Genomic DNA, 19090 nt, shown 5'->3' on the forward strand with positions numbered 1-19090 from the left:
GAACTAGTTATTTATTTAACAATGCTTGCCATTTCTAAGTCCAACTTGACGCCTTTCGCCTCAGCAGATTGCTGTGGCGTCATCTTACTTAGTAAAAGGAGCTATACTAGAAAGAAAAGTACTCAGAAAACGATTATCTAATACATAACTCATTTTTAGATTTCAGTATTTTTGATATATGAATTATTATTATTAATACATTAAAAAGCAGCATTTTATGCTTGTGTGCTGGTCCAGGTGTTCCTCAGTGAAATTACTTTTTGGTAGTTTGATTTGACCATTTCAAGCTCCCCACATGCAACAAACTCATGATCCGTGAAGTAACCAGAAACTGCATCTGTGCAGAAGACTCAGTGCAGGTGAAATTGAAAACCTGGAGCCACAGGTGAGCCCACTGTAGCTTCAGCATTTCACCGCTGTGGATTTCCTGGTGCTTTCCACAGGAAGGTCTAAGTTATCCCCTGGATGTGAGACTATTATCCTAACTGCTGATTGGGGTGACAATGACGGTTATATGATCCTTAATAAGTCTGGAGTGTGAACGCTGAATCCGGAGCATGACTCCCCTCCCCCTACATGAGGGACCTCTAGTTCTGTTATTTAATTAAAAAAGTGTGTGCGTGTGGCTGTGTGTGTGTGTGTGTGTGTGTGTGTGTGTGTGTGGTAAATGGGTCATGTTTGTATGATTTAATGACACCACTATAACCCGTCAATGTATTATAATAATGTCACAAACAGAACCATTTCATTGCCCTGCACTACTTTTAAAGTCACTTTTTTTTCACATTTATTTGTGATTTCTTGTCTTGTTGTCATCCTAACACACCACTAGGGGGCAGCCTGTAGCAACGTGCAGGGGTTTAGAACTTCCTACATATCTTAAGTCAAATGAAAGTCTGTTTTCTTACACATGGAAGGCTGAAAGAAAAAAAAAAAAAAAGGAGAGAAAATAAGAAGAAGCTGAAATCATTTAAATCTACAGGCAGGTTCTGTGTTGCAGCCAGGTCTCATGTAAACCATGTGAAAGCTAGTCATAACTTCCTGTTTTCACAAACAACCATAAAATAAGCCGAGACGCACACTTAAACACATGGACGCACACACAAACACACTCCTGCTGACCCAAACCAAGCCTAAATGAGTGCTGCCAGCGTCTCTCATGTGGTCTCGCCGTGACGCTAGTTGGTCTGACTGCTAGCTGCGTTTCCCCTCACAGCTGCTTGCCTGATGAAAGGCTCTGCCTGTCTGTCTGCCTGCCCGTCTGTCAGCGCGGGGAGGCCTTGCCACATGTGTAGTTAGCATCGCTTCACGAAGATTACATATCATCTCGAGGCGATGGATGACATCGTTCGTTGTAATTTGTCGAAAACCAGAATAGGAAAGTTGACGGAGAGAAACCACAGCATGTAGGACAGCAGCCATACCTGAGATGATTGGGTGCAAAATATATTTAATTGCAATCAAAATATCGTCTCAGTCTTACAATAGGTTTGATTGATGTACATAATAATCATAAGGCTGCATATGTATGGCGATGTCGCAATCGAACCCTTTTAACTCCGACATGTGCGTTTTGCATGCTATAATGGCTCCACTTAACACAACCACAATCACATGAGAGGAAGCACAAAGGGAATGTTCATTGGTGTTTCACATATACATCATGCTTCTTTTGAAATATATACAAACATTGATCACATGTGCATCTTCTGAAATAATACATAAACTTTGTAAAATTAGTTCAAATATAAACAGGCTGACATCTTACTTTTCTTCATTAAGGCTTGCACATCAAAACATAATGAAACCAAACAAAATAAAATAGCTTATCAAATGCATAGCATTTTTTTTCTTAGACACACACTGCACTTATTCTCTGTTGCAATAAGAGGAGAATAAAAAGAAAAAGTCTACATATGGCATAAACAACCGCCGTACCAAAACTGGATGCGTCTCTTTAGATAATTCTGTCAAAAGAGGCACACAAGTGGTGTGCCTCTTTTGACAGAATTTTCTTAAAAATATTTACTTTCATGGCTTGATTTTGTGAGAGAAAACACAATTATTTCCACATGGTGGATATTTTGTCATGCAAGGAAACTCTTGAAATCGTCCAAATGGCAAATTTAGAACCTTTAAAAAACAGGAGTGTACAGACTCTAACCCGGACTGGAAGGCGGGAAATAAAATAATGTTACTCTCTTGTATCAAGACCCAGCTGCAATTTCCATACAACGATAAAAACATGACGTTTCTCCAGTCTGAACCCTAGTTCCACATCCATTTTCCCAAAAGAAAAAAATCCCCATCATTGTCTGGAATGAAGGGAGTTTCCATTTGAAAAAGCATGCAGCCTTCCAATGGAAAATGAATAAAGGCACTTTGGAGATGCCTGAGGCAGGATTCAATGACTGATGTGTGAAATTAAAGAAGATTATATTCCAAACAAATGATGTGGGCAGAGATCAATAACTTTGCATCCCTAAAAGTTGCTCCCTGCTCAGCTTCATTTGAATTGAAAGCCTTCCTGTTCCTGTTCTTGTACAGCAATTGGATATATTATACACATTTATTCTGGTATTTTTGTAATGGAATTGGGTGATGGGATATATTAGATGAAGTAATGAGATGCAATGTCTGATAGTTACGGAGATAATCACTGTACTGTCCTGTCTTGGTCGATGCAGCTCAGTCCGAGGGGTACTCATAAAGTTAGTAAACTTCTTCTTCTGACGAATAACCAGCCATTCGTCTCTTTTCACTTTCCCAGCTCCTCCATCACTTCCTGCACTGGCAGTGTCTCGTCTTGCAAGGTACTTTGGGAAATGGAGTCCCCTTGTGGTCTAAGGCTGCTCTGGAAAAACGGGGCCGTCTCATTGGCCTCCTCCTGGACAGGGCTGCCGAAGGCATCGTCCTGACCCGCCTTGTCACTGCCGACGGACGTCTGGCTGACATAGACGACGATGACATCACCGCTGAAGTTCATCACCTGACCGCTGGAGATGAAGGTGGTGTTGTGGTTCCCAGACACGTGCCCTGTGTGCATAGAATGTAGGAGGGAGAAAGAGAAGCGATTGTGAGAAGTAGAAATTAATAGAGATGTAGGAACATGATTGGTAAACGGGTGAGACATAGGACACTATTTAAGGATTATATTGGACTGAAAAAAAGTGTTTTTCCTACACTTTTGGCCACAAGTACGCAAATGTGACGAAAGCCTTGGTTTCACAACGAATGAATCAACACTTTCCACTCTAACTGGCATAGACATTGATGACTGGAATGACGCTTTTTTGGGGAAATGTGTAGAAATATATATATATATATATATATATATATGATACAGTTCCTATTTCCCCTACGCACAAGCAGATAGAGCTTCCCCTATTCGAGATGCCTGTGAAGAAGGGACTATATCTTGGCTAACCCCAGATGAAAACTGGACAGTGGGTGTAATGACCATGCAGGATGACCACAGAAAGACCACAGCAACATAGACCGCCATATCATATCCTTTCCGCCTTATTTGTTTGAGTGCCCAGCAGTTTTCGCGTGAGAAACTCAAGACCTCTAAAAACAAGTTATTTTACAAGGATTTAGAGTTTTGCAGACATGGCTGAATAAATGAAAAAGAAAAAAAAGTTCAGTTGAACTCTGTCTAACCTTCATTCCCATCCAGTAGCCTAATGTAGCATGTTTCTCCATGAAGAAACACACAAATGTGCACTGATCTAATGGTGTCTATATACTGTTCATTTGTGGATTTCAGCCAACAAGGTGAAATAGGAAATAACATGTTTTTGTTTTATAAGCCAACGTTCACCTCCTTAAGCCTCTGGTTCCTACTTTATCTTGCCTCCTGTCTGCGATTCCAGCCGGCAGAACAAGCCGACTCGCCATGACTCACAGCTCAATCCTCATCTCTTCACACATGTGCACACACACACACACACACACACACACACACACACACACACACACACACACACACACACACACACACACACACACACACACACACACACACACACACACACACACACACACACGATCACAGTAAAGGTAAGCAAACAGGATGCAGCAGACACATTTACACACACACACACACATACCGAAAAGCCCTATAAAGCTGCAAAGACGGACACAATCACACACTCATAGAAAGTGTGTCTGCGTTCCCCATCTGAGAGCCTTTCCCGGAATACCACTCCGAGAGGTCTAGCTCTAAAATATGTCCATTCACCGCAACTTTGAAAACAAAGCTCTGTGGAATCTGCTTGGGTTCTTCTGTCAAGATGATGTTCTGGATGCCCAACAATTGTGACAATACAGTGTACTGTTAAAACATTTGAACTCTTGCACCTCTCTCTCCTGTTCAATCTCAATGAAAACCACAATTGTACACAGTTCTCTCCAACATCTTGCTCATTTTACCTGGACAGCTGCCAGTTTAATTCCTCCACCAGTGAATATATATCTACTTCTGTTGAAGTGTCCTTGAACAAATACCTTTAAGCCCCAAAACTGCTGCAGTGGAGCTACTGAGTGTCCGGCAGATAAGACAGTTGTATACTTTCCCGCTTCTATGTGTGAACTATAGACAAATAGAAGTATATTGTGGGAAATATATTTCAGGTGGACAGGTGAAACCTCCGACCCTCGCTTTGCCTTTAAATAGCACATGCGGGAAATCCATTTAATCACCTGTTATTGCTGCATGATGGGAAATGGTGTCCATTTCAGGCCCGCTAGAGTGTAATTAAAGAACCAAGTCATCAGTGAGAGTCAAAAAAGCTTTTTTGTATGTGTGTCTGTGTGTTTTTGTTGGGTGGGCAGGGTTAGAAAAGTATTGCTCAAGCTGCGCACATCTTGCTCCAATTAAAGCTGTGGTCACTTTGCGCAACCCTATGGAACTCTGGGTAAACAGGAGCTTTGTAGATGGCACAGCTCACACACACACACACACACACACTGTATGTTAGAGTGTGGTTCTGGTGGTTCACTAGCTCATCAAACACTCATATCTTATTCCTGCTTTCTGTGTGGTCCCGCCAAATTTGGGTTCCAAGTATCAATACTGGAATTCATCAAACATAATTCTTGGAAAAAATCACATAATTTTCTTATTCTTATGCTGAAACGAGACCTCTATTATATGTTTTGTTATAATCTAATAATACCCCAGTTTGAGCTAACCACTGTCCCCGATCAGAACGTTCTGATAATGCTTTTATGACTAACCATAACCACTCAGTGTTTGAGGCACAATACATAAATATGTTTCCCAGAGATTTTTTTCTCCTTGGCAGTGTCTAAAGGTCTCTGTGAGAACAATACAAGTTCAACCATGTTACAGTAAAAGTTTCCATTAAAACCAACATGAATTTCATTCTGTTGATCTTGGTCGCTAGTCCCACCTTGTGGAAAGAGAACGCTGCTGTGTAGTTTATCATATTGTGTATGGGTATGACCCCGAGGCAATACAGTGGTAGTGACTGCCTACACAAACGAAGAGAATCCACATGGCAAACACAAACGTTGACTCAGTCTTTGTGATGAGCCATTACCCCAGAGCACACAATCACTATGCATTCAATTAGTTGTAGCAAGTAACTATACTAGTAGTACAAACAATAATACATACACAAGAAAAGATCAAACAAAACATACTATACTATTATTATAAAATATTTTTTAATTACTTTTTCGACATACTATTCTATGACTTTTTTTTAACATACTATACTATGACTTTTTTATGACTTTTCGGCAGACTATACTATTACTTTTTTTCATTACTTTTTCAACATACTATACTATTACTTTCTTTAATGACTTTTTCGACATACTAAACTATTAATTTTTTAATTACTTTTTCAACATACTATACTATGACTATTTTTTACTATACTATACTATTTTTTATTTTATTTGATATACTCTACTCTTTTTATTGATATACTACAGTATGGCTTTTTTTTATGGCTGTCCATGCACTGATTTTGTATTATAGCATAACTGATTTTTTATGATAATTTTTATGGCATAGGCTACTATGCAATGTTTTTTTTATGATGGACTTTACTTTTTGTGGCATAATATACTATTTCTCTATAACATTTTTTTATGACAAACTATCCTATTACATTTTTATGATGTTTTCATGACAAACTGTATTATGACATTTTTAATAACATTGTTATGGCATACTATACTATGAATATGTATTTCCTTTTTATGGTATACTTTACTAGGATATTTATGGCATACTAAAATTATGAGTCAAATCTTTTACATACTATTTCATTCTATTGACTTTTCACCTACCTGAGGTAAGAGTTGGTTCAGCCAGCTGACTATGTAGGCTCTCAGGTGAGCACTCCAGTTCTGACTCCCCAGAGGAGAGCTTGATTCCCCTGCTATCTCCCCAGGAAAGTCCCTGGCCTTGCCCCGGGTTCGAGGCCTCAGGAGGCTTGTCCAGGTAGAGATCTCCAACAGATGAGGAAGTCATCAGGGGGCTGACTGAGGTCATCTCAGAGGTTGTACTGTTCTCTGCTGAGGTGGAGTCTGTGCTTGGCAGTCTGTAAAATCCCTCCTGTTTTACCGGTGACCTGTCAGTCAGCTGAGGTTTGAACTCTGGTCTCATCTGAGCCTGAGACAATGGCAGGCAGAGTTCAGGTAGTGGACTGGATGGGGGGATTGCAGAGGAGTTGTGGAGGAGCGCAGGAGAAAGGGAGACAAGAGATGCAACACCTGACTCAGTCTTGGACAAAACCATCTTTTCTTGATTTCCGTCCCCATTATTGTTTGCCCTCTCACTTTTCCCTTCTTTCCCACTCTCATCTCCATCTCTTTCTGCATCCAGCCCTCCGCATGAGCATGTTCCTGGAGTCCCAGGGCTGACAGCCTGGCTACAGTCCTCATTCTCCCCTACTTCCAATGGCTCGCGGACAGGAATCACACACACACAAGAACCGGCCAAAAGAGGAGACGAACTCACAACCTCCTCTTCTTCCGACACCTCCTCGGGTTCTCCAGACCCTTCACTCTGTCCCTCAGTCACTGTCTTCCCCTTGGTCCTTTCTTCCTCCGCCCTTTCCTCTGTGAAGGGCAGCGAGACCTTGACATCGGACACGGAGGTGGGAAAGGTGCATGGGAGCTCATCAGCATGGCTATGGGGTACTTGGCAGATGAGTTTGGACATCTCACATGGTGTACATTTAGAGCCTCCTCCTATTCCCCCTCCTGCTCCACTGTGGTAAAGAGGGGCCAAGGTCTCCTGGACACAAACACATAGGGACACTGTAAATAACTGATTTTGTACAAGAAAAGTAGGAAATATGTTGTAGTAATAGACATGAGAGCTGTATTTTCTCCTCATTATTTGATTTGATCATATATTTAAAAAACAGTCTAACAAGTAGGCGGGATTACTTGGTTTCAGTGTATTTCCATAGCTTTTTAACTGAAGTGTACCTGTTGTATCCTAGTCCTCTTCAGATTCTGGACACACGACCGCAGATTCACTGGACAAGGAAACAACATATTGTACCTTAATATTGAATAACAAGTCAAATCTGAATGATACATGGTGAAGATGTACTGCGAATAGGCTGGTGAGTACTTAAAATAATCACTTTAGTTCCACTTGAAACAGCAAGTGGAAAAATAAATATATATACATACGTATTCTTACACTTTTGTGCAACATGCATTATTTGTTTGTTTTGTAATTCAACAAAAATAAAACATCATAACGAGAGAAGAACCTCAAGATGAATATGACTAACCTACCAGAGAGTAATTTCAGCTTGTCCTTGTAGCAGAAAAGGAGCAGAATGAGAAGACACAGAACAGTGATGACCGACAGCACTGACACTATAACCCAGGAGGGCGCTGCACCTGCAGGAAAGAGGAGCTCAGAGCTTGCATTCCACCTCCACATCTATGGTCTTAAAAGTCTATCAAAGATACAAATAAATCACACACTGCTCCTCTTTTTTTTACATTTACTGTGTCATTTCAAATCAAAGTGCCAGAAATGATACTGTCCCTCTGTGTGTCTTACCTGTCTTATTAGGAAAAGATGGTCCACACACTGCATCGGCCTGAGCGCTGCCTGGCTGTGTTTCACTCCTGCCCTCAGCCTTACAACTAGAAGAGAGGAAATATTTGTATTTTATTTATTTATTCCCCTTATAGTTTATACAAGCCAACCTGCTAGCCTTAACACTTGGATCTGCAATAACAAACGAACAGATGGAGAGAAAAACAAAATTCTCCCTCCGTTGTCATTACGGTTGCGGCCGGCAGTGGAAGCTGGTGATGGGTGCAGGGTTCCAGGGGAAGTGGTGCGAGTATTACTCATAACAGCTGGCTGGTGGTGAGGCCCACGACAACTACCCCATTACATGTTCCCTCCATGACTCCAAAAGATCCGAGGCTAAAAACTGTAGTGTGCATTTATACACTTACTCAGTCCATTGTTTGCATTGTTCGGCACTGTTGTCAGCAGAGAAGAAGCCTCTCTTACACGCAACACATGTCTTCCTTCCATAAGTAGACTCTGGAATGAATAACAACACGTTGCAGTACATGTCTAACTGGCACGCTGCTGCGATTGTTTGAGCTGTGTGTTGAGTTAGTGTGTCTCACCGAGGTCCAACTCGAGTCCGTATCCAGCACTGCAGGTGGGTATCAACTCACAGAACTCACAGTTGATGGGGTAACACTGGAAGCCGGAACGGCAGCGACACGGCTCCTCTGCCACAGTGTTTTCAACCCGCTGCAAAAAGCCTTTAGCTGGCGGACAATGGGAAGAGTTTTTTAGTGCAAAGGTAGGTCCAAATCCTTGATAGTAAGATCATGGACGATGCATCCACAGGCTGAATACAAATAATTAGGGATAACACCAATTGGCACATTTTCAGCCAAACAGAACATTTCTGTGACGATAACAAAATGTTTGAATCAGTTCGACAATCATGAAATACTTTAATAAACCCTTAATCTTGCCTAACCTTGTGATCTATGAGCCATTACATCAATGGCTGGATAGATTTATATTAAACAGTGTTTGTTCTTCGATCTTTGAAAGCATAAGTAGCAAAAAATGTTGATTGTTTTATCAGGTTAATGAAATCCTTCTTCAAGCTGCAGGTACCCACCTGAATCACAGAGCTTCTGCTGCAGACAGTGCATCTGCTCAGTCCAGCCAGGCTGGTATTCACCACGGTTACATTTAGGACATATAGTCTGCTGGGACTCAGTACAGTAGGAAAACACACGGGAACCTAGAACCAAAAAAAAAAGGAAGAGACAGAAGGATGAAGAAAGACACTTGGAGTTAACAATCCGTACATAATCACAGTAACCACTAAAAACCTAATGCGAGAAGGAGGAAATTGACCAAATTAGAGCCCCTTTCCTCTTTTAAATGAGGGGGTGCTTCAAGTGGATCAAATGTCAACGCAAATTGCGTGTTTATGTGTGTGGTTGTGAAAGCATTTGTGCACGCCTGAGCCATTTTGAGCCAAAATGTTCCGTTTTTAAACATCCTTCCTCTTTTGATTGAGGATATTTGTGAATGGAAATCTATTTTTATGTATGCTGCTTCCATTGTGTAAACTCTACTGTCTTGTGTTTTTGATCCCTGTGTGTGTGTGTGTGTGTGTGTGTGTGTGTGTGTGTGTGTGTGTGTGTGTGTGTGTGTGTGTGTGTGTGTGTGTGTGTGTGTGTTATTACCTGGTTTACACTTGTTGCAGCATCTGGAGTCTCTTAAAAACTGTGTTTCGTTACAATGGACGGACTGGACAGATTTGGAGACAGCATTCTAAAAAAAACATCAACACATAAAATGAGTTTAGTTTTTAATGTGTCAGAAAACAAAGCAATCTTATACCCTTTTTGCAACACATATTTCAAAGAAGAACCACTTACACGAAAACATAAAAATCGCAATTATGACATAATTGTCCTGATCAAAAACATTGATATTCGATCAGTGCTTTTCCCCCTCAATCCATATCATGCCTTCCTATTGCAAGCCTTCTCCTTCAGCTCATCTTTCAAATCCACACGTGATATTTTGAGATGGTGGTGAGTAATGAGAGGAAGAGGATGGTTAAAATATTTCCAAGACGTGCCCAGGAATTCTTTCCACACTCTCAGAAGCACCTGACCACAGCACTGCACACCCTCCAAACCAGCAAACCAAAAACCCAATAGTAGCCAGTTACATAAGGAGAACCAACTGGAATTTAATGCAATCAACCCCTATTGGCTTGGAATTAATAAAGACTTGGAAGATATTCTCCTAGTCCCCTTTAATGAGCTGAAAATTACCATGTTTTGGCAGAATTGGTCAAATTGCCCATTAAGTAAATGGTGAGAATAAAAACAAATTTTGAAGCAGCTGTTAAGCTAAAATGGTGATTTCCTCCTATTCTAACTTAGAAGTCATTACTAAGGCGTTCTTAGAGCTCTTCTTGCAAAGGATGGAAGTGAACTACATCTGTGCATGTTTTAAAGAAACAAACTCTGGTTCAAAGCCCACAAAGGTAAACCATGCCGGCTCTCACATGCTGTACCCTCCAGCCAACCTAAATTAGGAGCCGGTGAACTCCTAGCCACATTGCTGAATTAGAGAATCTGGCTGTTGTGATAGAAACTCTGCCAAAGCCACAATGTCTATATATGAATGTAGGAAAATACAACCTATAGGCTTGAACTGCACTCTGACCTCGGACCAACCTTCTTCTTTCTCTCATTAAGCCCCTTGAAAGCTTCCTTTTCCCACGATATAATACACTAATTCAGCTTTCACGTTTGTACAGTAAAGTGATGCTGTTGCTGCAGAGGTCTAGTGAAGTGAAATGTGACAGATCTCTCCAGGAGCGACCTTCATAAGCATGTCTGTCATCATCCTCATCATCCATGGCACATAATAATTTGCAGTTTGCAAGAAAAATATCAAAAGGCACAATAATCTGAGTTTAGATTATAAAAGGTGATCTAACTCCAACATTGTCTTTTATGCCTTCTCCTTCTCGTTCCCTTGTTATTTGTTCCCTTTTCTCCACGTTAAACTCTGGTAAGTCTCTGCGTCTACGCGTCCGGCCTCCGGCTTCAACAGCACACCGTGAAACCCAGCATTTAATAACCTCCACTAACCCTCTGACACATCAGCCAGTCTTTGTTTTAGAACCTAACCAGAGGGGATAATGATGCACAGCGCTCATAGCTCGGGCCGCAGCACTAACGAGGACCATGTGCTGAAGCAGACAGAAGTGACAGAAGTAGGAGAGGTTCCCATGGCAGGACGCTCATGTTTGGGAACGGTGGATAGACACGTGGAAGGAAAGACAGACGGACAGACAGAGCTGTGGAAACATGTGAGTGATGGTCACTCGGTAGGCCAGAGTTCACAGGAAGCCAAAAGAATGCTGAAGATTGTATTTTAGTTGCTGCCACATCTAAACATTGGGTGTCAGTTATGCGAGGCAATATGTTTCTGATGATCCACCCTATATGATTATAGGTTATCATTATGGGTCAGGATTGAACATCCAACCTCAAAGCTGACTGTATGTGCTGTACGGATTCAAATATGCACTTAGGTTGGAGTGTGTGTGAGTCTAATTTTGAAAAAGAAAAAATTAAGGGGGAAAAAGGGGAAACTCATATGGAGAAAAAAGACAAAAGGGGCATTAACTGTCCTGTTGCTCTGGAGATATGAAATAACGACGCTTTATTAATAATCTTTTCCCAGCAGCGTGGTTTATCTCTTTAATACCCTTCACCAGTTGTGCGATCCTATCAAACAGGGGAGTGATGGAGAAGATTGCATTCCATTCGCTCTCAGGGTACCAGAGGATTTGCATAACGGCCATGGCAGCCATTGGCACGGGGCCAAGAGAAGCACAGTGGCTTTACGCAGTCTCACCTTCTCCATGATAAGGTGCTGTTAGAGCAAGATACACAGTGGAATCCTGCACAGGGTTTGCATCTCTGATCCTTTCTTTAAAAGGCATAAAAACAAATCACTTGAAGCACCTACAAAAATCAGGATATTTGAAAATCGACTAAAAACGGGTCACAATTAAAAGCATGCATTAGCATCTAAAAGAGATAGTGAGTAATAATCAACACATTTGCATTGTCTGATCTTTAAAACTGGTTGTGATTCTCTTGCTACCCAGTCAATAAAAAACATGTATCGAGTGATTTTGCCAGGGGAAATCATCTGGTGTGCATGAAATGACATATTTAAAAATGCAGCAGAATGGCTCAAGAAAAGAAAAAAAAGCCAGTTCAATGACCGGGGAAGGACAGAGAGTGCAAACCGTTGAAAACAAGTCCATAGACTGTAATCTGTGCTAATTATTTCTGATTGAAGACGGGGCTTAATCAGAGGGTGTTAGAGACACACTAAAGGTCTTAAAGCTAATCCAATTATGTCTCACACAAAGCTCTATTGTCACACAAGACGGCATGCTTTTTTCATCAATTGGACGTCTCTGTTGCATGTAAAGTTCAATCAAGTTGGGATCTGCAGGCCTGAGGCAATGTGCTGTTATTATTGCTCAAGTCTGATTGCTGATAATGGCGGGACGAAGGGATGGATAACTTGATTGTTGAAAATGACAACAATGAAGAAGCATTGTGGGAAGAATATTTGATGTAGGGAGTTGGGAAAGTGTTAGTGATGTATTGGTGATGGGCGACTGAATGAAAGATGATCGGATGCATGGGTGGCTATAGTGAAATGTACAGGAGCCATGCGGGTGGAAGAGTCAATTTAATCCACCGTTAGCTACGTTTATTCAAGATGTATTTCCTTTAAAAACTCTCCACATCTTGAAGTAATCTTGTGTTGCTCAACGCTGCAGTCGGTTTGAAATGAATTTGGAACGGACGGGATGAAGCGGTTGAAAACCAAGAAAGATTGAAGGGAAATTCTTCGGGGATACGGTGAGTCAGTAACGACCACGGTAAGAACAAACCAAAGCCAAAGGTTTGCAGCGTCACATTGAAACAGAAGACAAACAGTTCTTTCCCCTCTGCACTCTGACTCCTTTCCCAGCCATCACGCTCCTGTTGCTGCACTAACTGAACAAATGAGAGAGACAATATAGATTCCTCTGTGCCGTTAGCTCCCTGGAGCCTCTTGCAACACATTTTAGAGAAGAAAACAAGGAAGAATGAGCGTCTGTTCCAAGGGTTCTGGCTTACAATAATACAAGCAAACAGGCAGTGACAGATCATTGGTGCCCAGCAGTCCCACCACTACGACCACATCATATGAACTACTCAACCTGGATAGAATTAGCTCCTTGGACAATTCACATTTTTCCTCCAATTAAACTGCAGCAGTGGATCAGCTGAGAAAACTATTGTGAAGATGCAGGGAAAGAATGGATTCAAGAGTTATGCTTTGCAAGATGTATAGTTCCAGTGGAATTTAAGAATAGTAGTTTTAGTGGCTACCCTTCTGGATCTCTGTAGGACCCTTGTTGGATTCTGCTTCTCACTTCTGAAGTCTGTCCTCTGGCAGAGCCAACGAGGCAACGCTTGTTAGAGGGAGAAGAGCATCCAGTCGCCTGCAGCGTTTTTGCGGTCAGCAGAGGCGAGGTGGACAGAACCCAAACACAACTGTTTCCAGTCAGCGTTGGGGCGTAAATATTTAACCTCCAAACTCCCCTCCTTCCCTTTCTTCTTTTGACTTTTGAATGGAATCCCTAATGTTGTTATCAGGAAACTTTACACCTTCATTTTAATACCAGAAGTGTGTATGTGTGTGTGTTTTTACCTGTGCGTAAAAGGTGACGAGGACGCACGTTATCCAGCCTCGGACTATCCAACTTGTAGAAAGGTTCAATCTCATCTCTGCTGGTTAATGAAGACTACTTCTGCGGCAAACTTTTTTCCTTTGACAGACTCTTCTAGGAGCCGATTGTTCCTCAGATATGCTGACGGTAAATCACTTCTTCTCGGGCGCGTAAACGTGACGGGAGCCTCCACACCGTCTCACAGGGCATTCTAGCGCCTTCATTCCCGGCCAGGCAGCTGCGCTTCCCACCTTTCTTCTCTTCGCATCCTCCTTCTGCTTTCACCCACGCGTTGTGGAGTTAACTGCATGCAACAGCTTGTAAAAACGGACTGACGGGGGGGGGAGGGAACTCCTCCCACGTTGCCATACTGTATGTTCACCCCCACCCTTCCCTCCTGGCTCTCTCTCTCTGAATGTGTCAGTTAGAGTAAGTGCGCCTGTTAGTGATTAAAGATGATCATGGATACTCGATCATTTATTCCCTGGAATTATAAATAATGTCATAAACTACAATTTATTTTGAAATACTTTGTCCTTGTCGTGTGAACAAGTCATGTCATGACCTCACGCCAGATATGAAAAGATGATTTCACACACACACACACACACACACACACACACACACACACACACACACACACACACACACACACACACGCACGCACACACACACACACACACACGCACACCGGAGGCATGAAGCATGTGCTCGCTTCCGCAGATCTCACTTTCCGCATTTTGCCGTGCGTCGTGGAAGGGACAGTGGGCCGCCACGGCCAAATGAGTCACTGGAGCCCGATCCTGGAACAGCCACGACCATTCCGAGCGTCTGAAAAAATCATTAATTTGAAAAGTATCGACTGCTGGGGAAAACAGTTGTCCTCTGCCCTCGGGGCAGAAACACAGAACGGGAACCGAATTTGCATGTGGGATTATAGAGGCAGCCTACCTTGGCAAATCAAGAGAGGGAAAGGTCTGAGAGAGTCGAGGATGTTCTCTTCAGGGTGACAGTTATGCAAATATTAAGTTGCACGTGAAGGCCTTGGATGGATAAAAAAAAAAAAACGGGGGATGGTTGGCACGAGGTGAATAGAGATGCAAAGAAATGAAGCAATCTTCATTCCTTGATTAGTCAAGAGTTATGAGCCCTGAAAAGAATCAGATAGGCCTATCTATGTTTATGTGCAGCACTAGTTGTTGCTTCTGCAGCTACCCCAGATGTTTTCATAAAAATAAGTAGAAGTTATGACTACAAATAGAGACTGATTGAGGTGTTTAGAAAGATGTAGACCTTTTTTTTTAACTGAAGAAGTTCAATGGGGTGGGGAAGAGGAAGAATAATGAGGGTTCCAGGCGGGGCCAGTGGAGGCAATGAGCTCCGTCCTCCCTCTCCGGCTCTTCCCGTAAGAACATGCTGAGGGGAGCTGTTTTGCGGTGGAGCCTCTGCAACTCGCACAGTAGCAATTAGGAGCCGGATTGGACTCTTATAGGAATCTCAAACCTCAGCTCGACTCCTAAACGCACAGCGAAAACGTTCACACTGGAGTCAACCCCCCCCCTCCCCCCCAAAAACAAAAAAAGCTAACTGAAAACATGGAGAAGTCACTGCTTGGCTCCACTTCAAACACAGAAGCTCCAGTGGAGCTTTTTTTGATGCATGAAAATGTAGATCCACTGCAGGCGGACGCTGGTTTACAAGCACCAAGCTCGACCTGGGTCAGAGCACAGACTGTGCAGCTCTGCAAGGATGCAGGTTGTGTTGCTTAGCATCCCTTACAACAAGTCAAAGTTCATGCCCATTCCAGCAAAACACACACGAATGAAAAATGAATGCACGCCATAGGCCGCTGAATGGTTTCCATTCAAGCAACACGCACTCAGAAGAATGCAGCCGCAGCCTGTTTTGGTACCAGGATTCTTGGAGGAAGCTTCAAGGGGTTCGGCATGGTCTCCCTTGAACGGACCGAAAAGCACACGGGGCCTGAAAAACATGCATGTGGCCCACGTACACACAGAAACGGAGCGGAATAATAACATTAAGGCTTTAGCCACCATGTTCCGGTGGGTTTGGGCTCGGATCCGCGTTGCTCCCTTGCTTGCTTTGGAAACAGATGTGATGCGTGAGTCACCCAAAGTCGCCAATGTGAGTAAGAGCTGCCTGTTGACAGCATCTCTGCACGGGCAAAAACGCCAGGAGACTTTTGGTGAGCGCAAACATGCACATGGACATACAGGTTGTTACCCAGATGTGCACGCAGGTACACATGGCTGAGAAGCCACAAAGCTACTAGGAATTCAGATACAAGGCATCTGCACACACACACATCTGGGACGTAGATAGACACTCGGGCACACACACACACCTCACACACACACACAATGCTGCCATGCCCTCTTGTTCCACTCTTGTCGTGCATCACTTATTTGTCCACCTGGCATGTTATCAGTGATGATGGTTGAATATTAGCCAGAACATGCAAATTCTGTTCTTTATCAAGAGGTGTTCGTTCACTCATGTAATGTTCAACCACCAAATAAGTTCAGCTCCACACCTGACGCATTTCTATTTGAAACATTACGACATGTACTGGATTTAAGTATACGTCCATCAGAGCTATCCATAATGTGTCCCAAAAAATGTGCTTTAACTGGCAGGTCAGATTCCTTCGGAGGTGCACACGTCTTTGACTGAGAACAATAGTCTTCTTCTGATGATTTAGGGCAAAGTTAACCACGTTATAGAGAGATAGTGCAATCTGGGCGGCAGATCTGAGCTTTTCCTGCCGTACTTATTAGATGCAAGGTGTTGGGAATGTCCCTTAGGATGGACTTTGGTTTGTTGCGCTAAGCAGACAATAGTGCACAGGAAGAGCAGGAGTGTGCGTTTATCTGCCGATTGACTTTTGTTTTACAGCCTCCAAACACCTGCCGACACTCGGAGCCATGAGCCGTAATCACAACCTGGGACGAGTGTAAAAGCATGCAGACATTCAACGAGGCTTCCAGATTTAAGTACACAACCGATCTCCTGCTTTTATTACACCATGACACCAGTTTTCAAATATACATAATGAGTACCACCCTCTTTAGTTCAGTGTATGATACAGTTATTTGCTGTTTTTCATAGAGCATATTGAAAAAGAACGGCAAAAAAAAAGAGATCCAAATACCCACTTTAGAAAAAAACAAACAAAACCGTACAATTACAGAGACACTGCAACAGAGAGACAAGATGCAACGGACAGAGAGGGAGTAATTATGAGCAACGCTCTCTTCAACTTCCGCCAAAAACGGATCAACAAAAAAGAAATCCATTAAGAGTAGTGATAATGTTCATTATGTATAACACTCCGAAGTAAAACAACAAAGTATATATCGTGAAGTGCAAATTTCTTTGGAAGTTGGAATATGTGTTTTTTTTCTTCATTAAGACATAAATAAGTTATAAAATAGAAGCCGTCAAAACAAAAACCAGTGACAGACTTTGAAGAAATAAAGGCAAGACAATTTTCTTATAGCTTCAAGTATGCAATACTTCTGAGACGTTCGGATACACCGTGGTGTTCTGAACCGAGCCACTTTGTTGTCGTTCAGTACAACTATTTTAGAGTGGATGCAAGTAAATGCATCCGTCGCACATCTCTTTGCTCCAAGATGCCGTTTTAAAATTCTTAATGAAATCCAGCAGGCCGCGCTCAGAGTATTGTTTGTCCTAGAGGAGAGTGAAGCTCTTCTGACACAAGAAGTCCTGCCCTGAAATCAAATTAAATTCTGTGATACTCTCAAGTCCAGAAAAATCCCTAAGTCCCTTAGTTACCACTTTGGGTCTACTGGTCATCGTCTTCCTCTCGCTCTCTCCCCTCAGTCTGAAATGACAATGCTGACAACACTGATTCATAAAAGCAAATCCCTCGTCATCAACAATGCTTCCGTCATGATGAAGGATTAAGGAGAGGATGAATGAGCAGAGGGCAAAACCTCAGCCTTTCGCCGCAAGAAACAATCGCTCGTCACCTTGAAAGAGTCCTCGTGTACCGCCCATTCTAAAACAACACAACTTTCAGCTTCACTTCTTGAAATGGAATAAACAATACACATGGTTTCGTTCAACGTGGAGCCGAACCGATGCTTTTTTTTCCCCCCAGTCGAATGAAATGCTCCTGAAGACGGCAGGCGATCGTCAGTGAGTCGCGGCGGTGGGTTTCAGTCAGCGTCGTGTCACTTCTTTCTCTGGAAGACGTTGGCCAGCATGGCGCCCGAGGTGGTTAGCTGACCCATCTTGCTCAGGAACTTGGTCTTGGCATCCTCGCCAACCAAACTCGAGGCGATGGACATGGAGCTATTAGGGGGAGGGAAAAAAAAAGTTGAATTTGGCCACGATAAAGCAACAAGGTTAACTGCTTTATTAAAACAAATGGACTGAACAACCTATACTCTACTTCTTTACAGGGGAAATGCTGTTTGCCAATACAGCCCCTCCTGATTTTTACAGTCCAACGGCTCCATAAGTTCCTCTTTTGCCTAAGCTGGAATTCAGACTGGTACAGCGGAGCAGTTAAGACACTCTGCCCAGCTGCTGTTTTGCTCATCAGAAGCACAAAAGTCACATATTAACACCAAAACCAGACTAAAGCCAATGGATTTAAGGAGTCAGTTGACTGGTGAAGAACAGCACATGGCCTCTTTTCAAAAACAACTTTTTATTTTCTATTAAAATGGCTCAACCTTTCTGCAAATCTGTTCTGTGAATCACTTCTAAATCCACATACAGTCTTTATAGGAATCCTATTTCTTAAAATAGAAATGCTGGGAAAACAAAGATTCAAATGATCAATTATAGTATTTGAATCCAAAGAGAGACGTGTCAGATCAAAATGAAAGAGCAACACGGATCCCTTGGCACAGACACAGATTCTAACCTCAGAATTTAACTGAGGATTCTGGGGGAACGCGCCAAAAACGGAGCACATGCGCCGAGAGTAGCAGACAAATACACATTTACATCTATATACTCACTTTTTAATGAGCCCTCAAACACATGTTAACAAGATGGGAGAAACATCTTTAAAAAAAAAACAACAACACACCCACAGTTTGGCCGATGTCCCAGCTCTCTTCACTTTACCAAAACAACCCCTCTCATTTTTCTGCTCTCTCTCTGTGAAGATACCCACATAATGAGTGCGGTTCCAACACTTAAATGCTCTTCTCTCCCCTGGGGAATAAACCCGCAACACCGGCCCACTCCCAACGCTGTCA

At 42.5% G+C, this 19090-nt stretch overlaps 2 protein-coding genes across 10 annotated transcripts in view; both read right to left on the reverse strand.

The window, feature by feature from the left end:
* Nucleotides 1-1996: 1996 nt before the first annotated feature.
* tnfrsf11a (tumor necrosis factor receptor superfamily, member 11a, NFKB activator) lies at nucleotides 1997-14156 on the reverse strand. Of its 2 annotated transcripts, none has more exons than XM_084033507.1 (10): nucleotides 13811-14156; nucleotides 9745-9832; nucleotides 9168-9293; nucleotides 8656-8802; nucleotides 8476-8566; nucleotides 8069-8154; nucleotides 7795-7896; nucleotides 7477-7526; nucleotides 6328-7279; nucleotides 1997-3036 (listed from the first exon to the last, which is right to left on the reverse strand). In XM_084033507.1, exons 1-10 carry the CDS (start codon nucleotides 13883-13885, stop codon nucleotides 2759-2761), a joined length of 1995 nt encoding a protein of 664 aa, XP_083889633.1. In that variant the 5' UTR covers nucleotides 13886-14156; the 3' UTR covers nucleotides 1997-2758. The 2 variants fall into 2 exon arrangements, with proteins under 2 accessions (XP_083889633.1, XP_083889632.1); XM_084033506.1 differs by having other exon boundaries at nucleotides 7795-7902.
* A 2682-nt stretch (nucleotides 14157-16838) lies between these two features.
* relch (RAB11 binding and LisH domain, coiled-coil and HEAT repeat containing) overlaps nucleotides 16839-19090 on the reverse strand; it is a 29312-nt gene continuing 27060 nt past the window's right edge. For all 8 annotated transcript variants that reach the window (XM_084033558.1, XM_084033560.1, XM_084033563.1 and 5 more), the window contains one exon: nucleotides 16839-18170. In XM_084033558.1, coding sequence (XP_083889684.1) covers nucleotides 18050-18170 — 121 coding nt within the window. In that variant the 3' untranslated portion in view covers nucleotides 16839-18049. The remainder of the gene's footprint in view (nucleotides 18171-19090) is intronic.

This window comes from Eutrigla gurnardus (assembly GCF_963514095.1).
Source record: "Eutrigla gurnardus genome assembly, chromosome: 18".
Classification (NCBI taxonomy): Eukaryota; Metazoa; Chordata; class Actinopteri; order Perciformes; family Triglidae; genus Eutrigla; species Eutrigla gurnardus.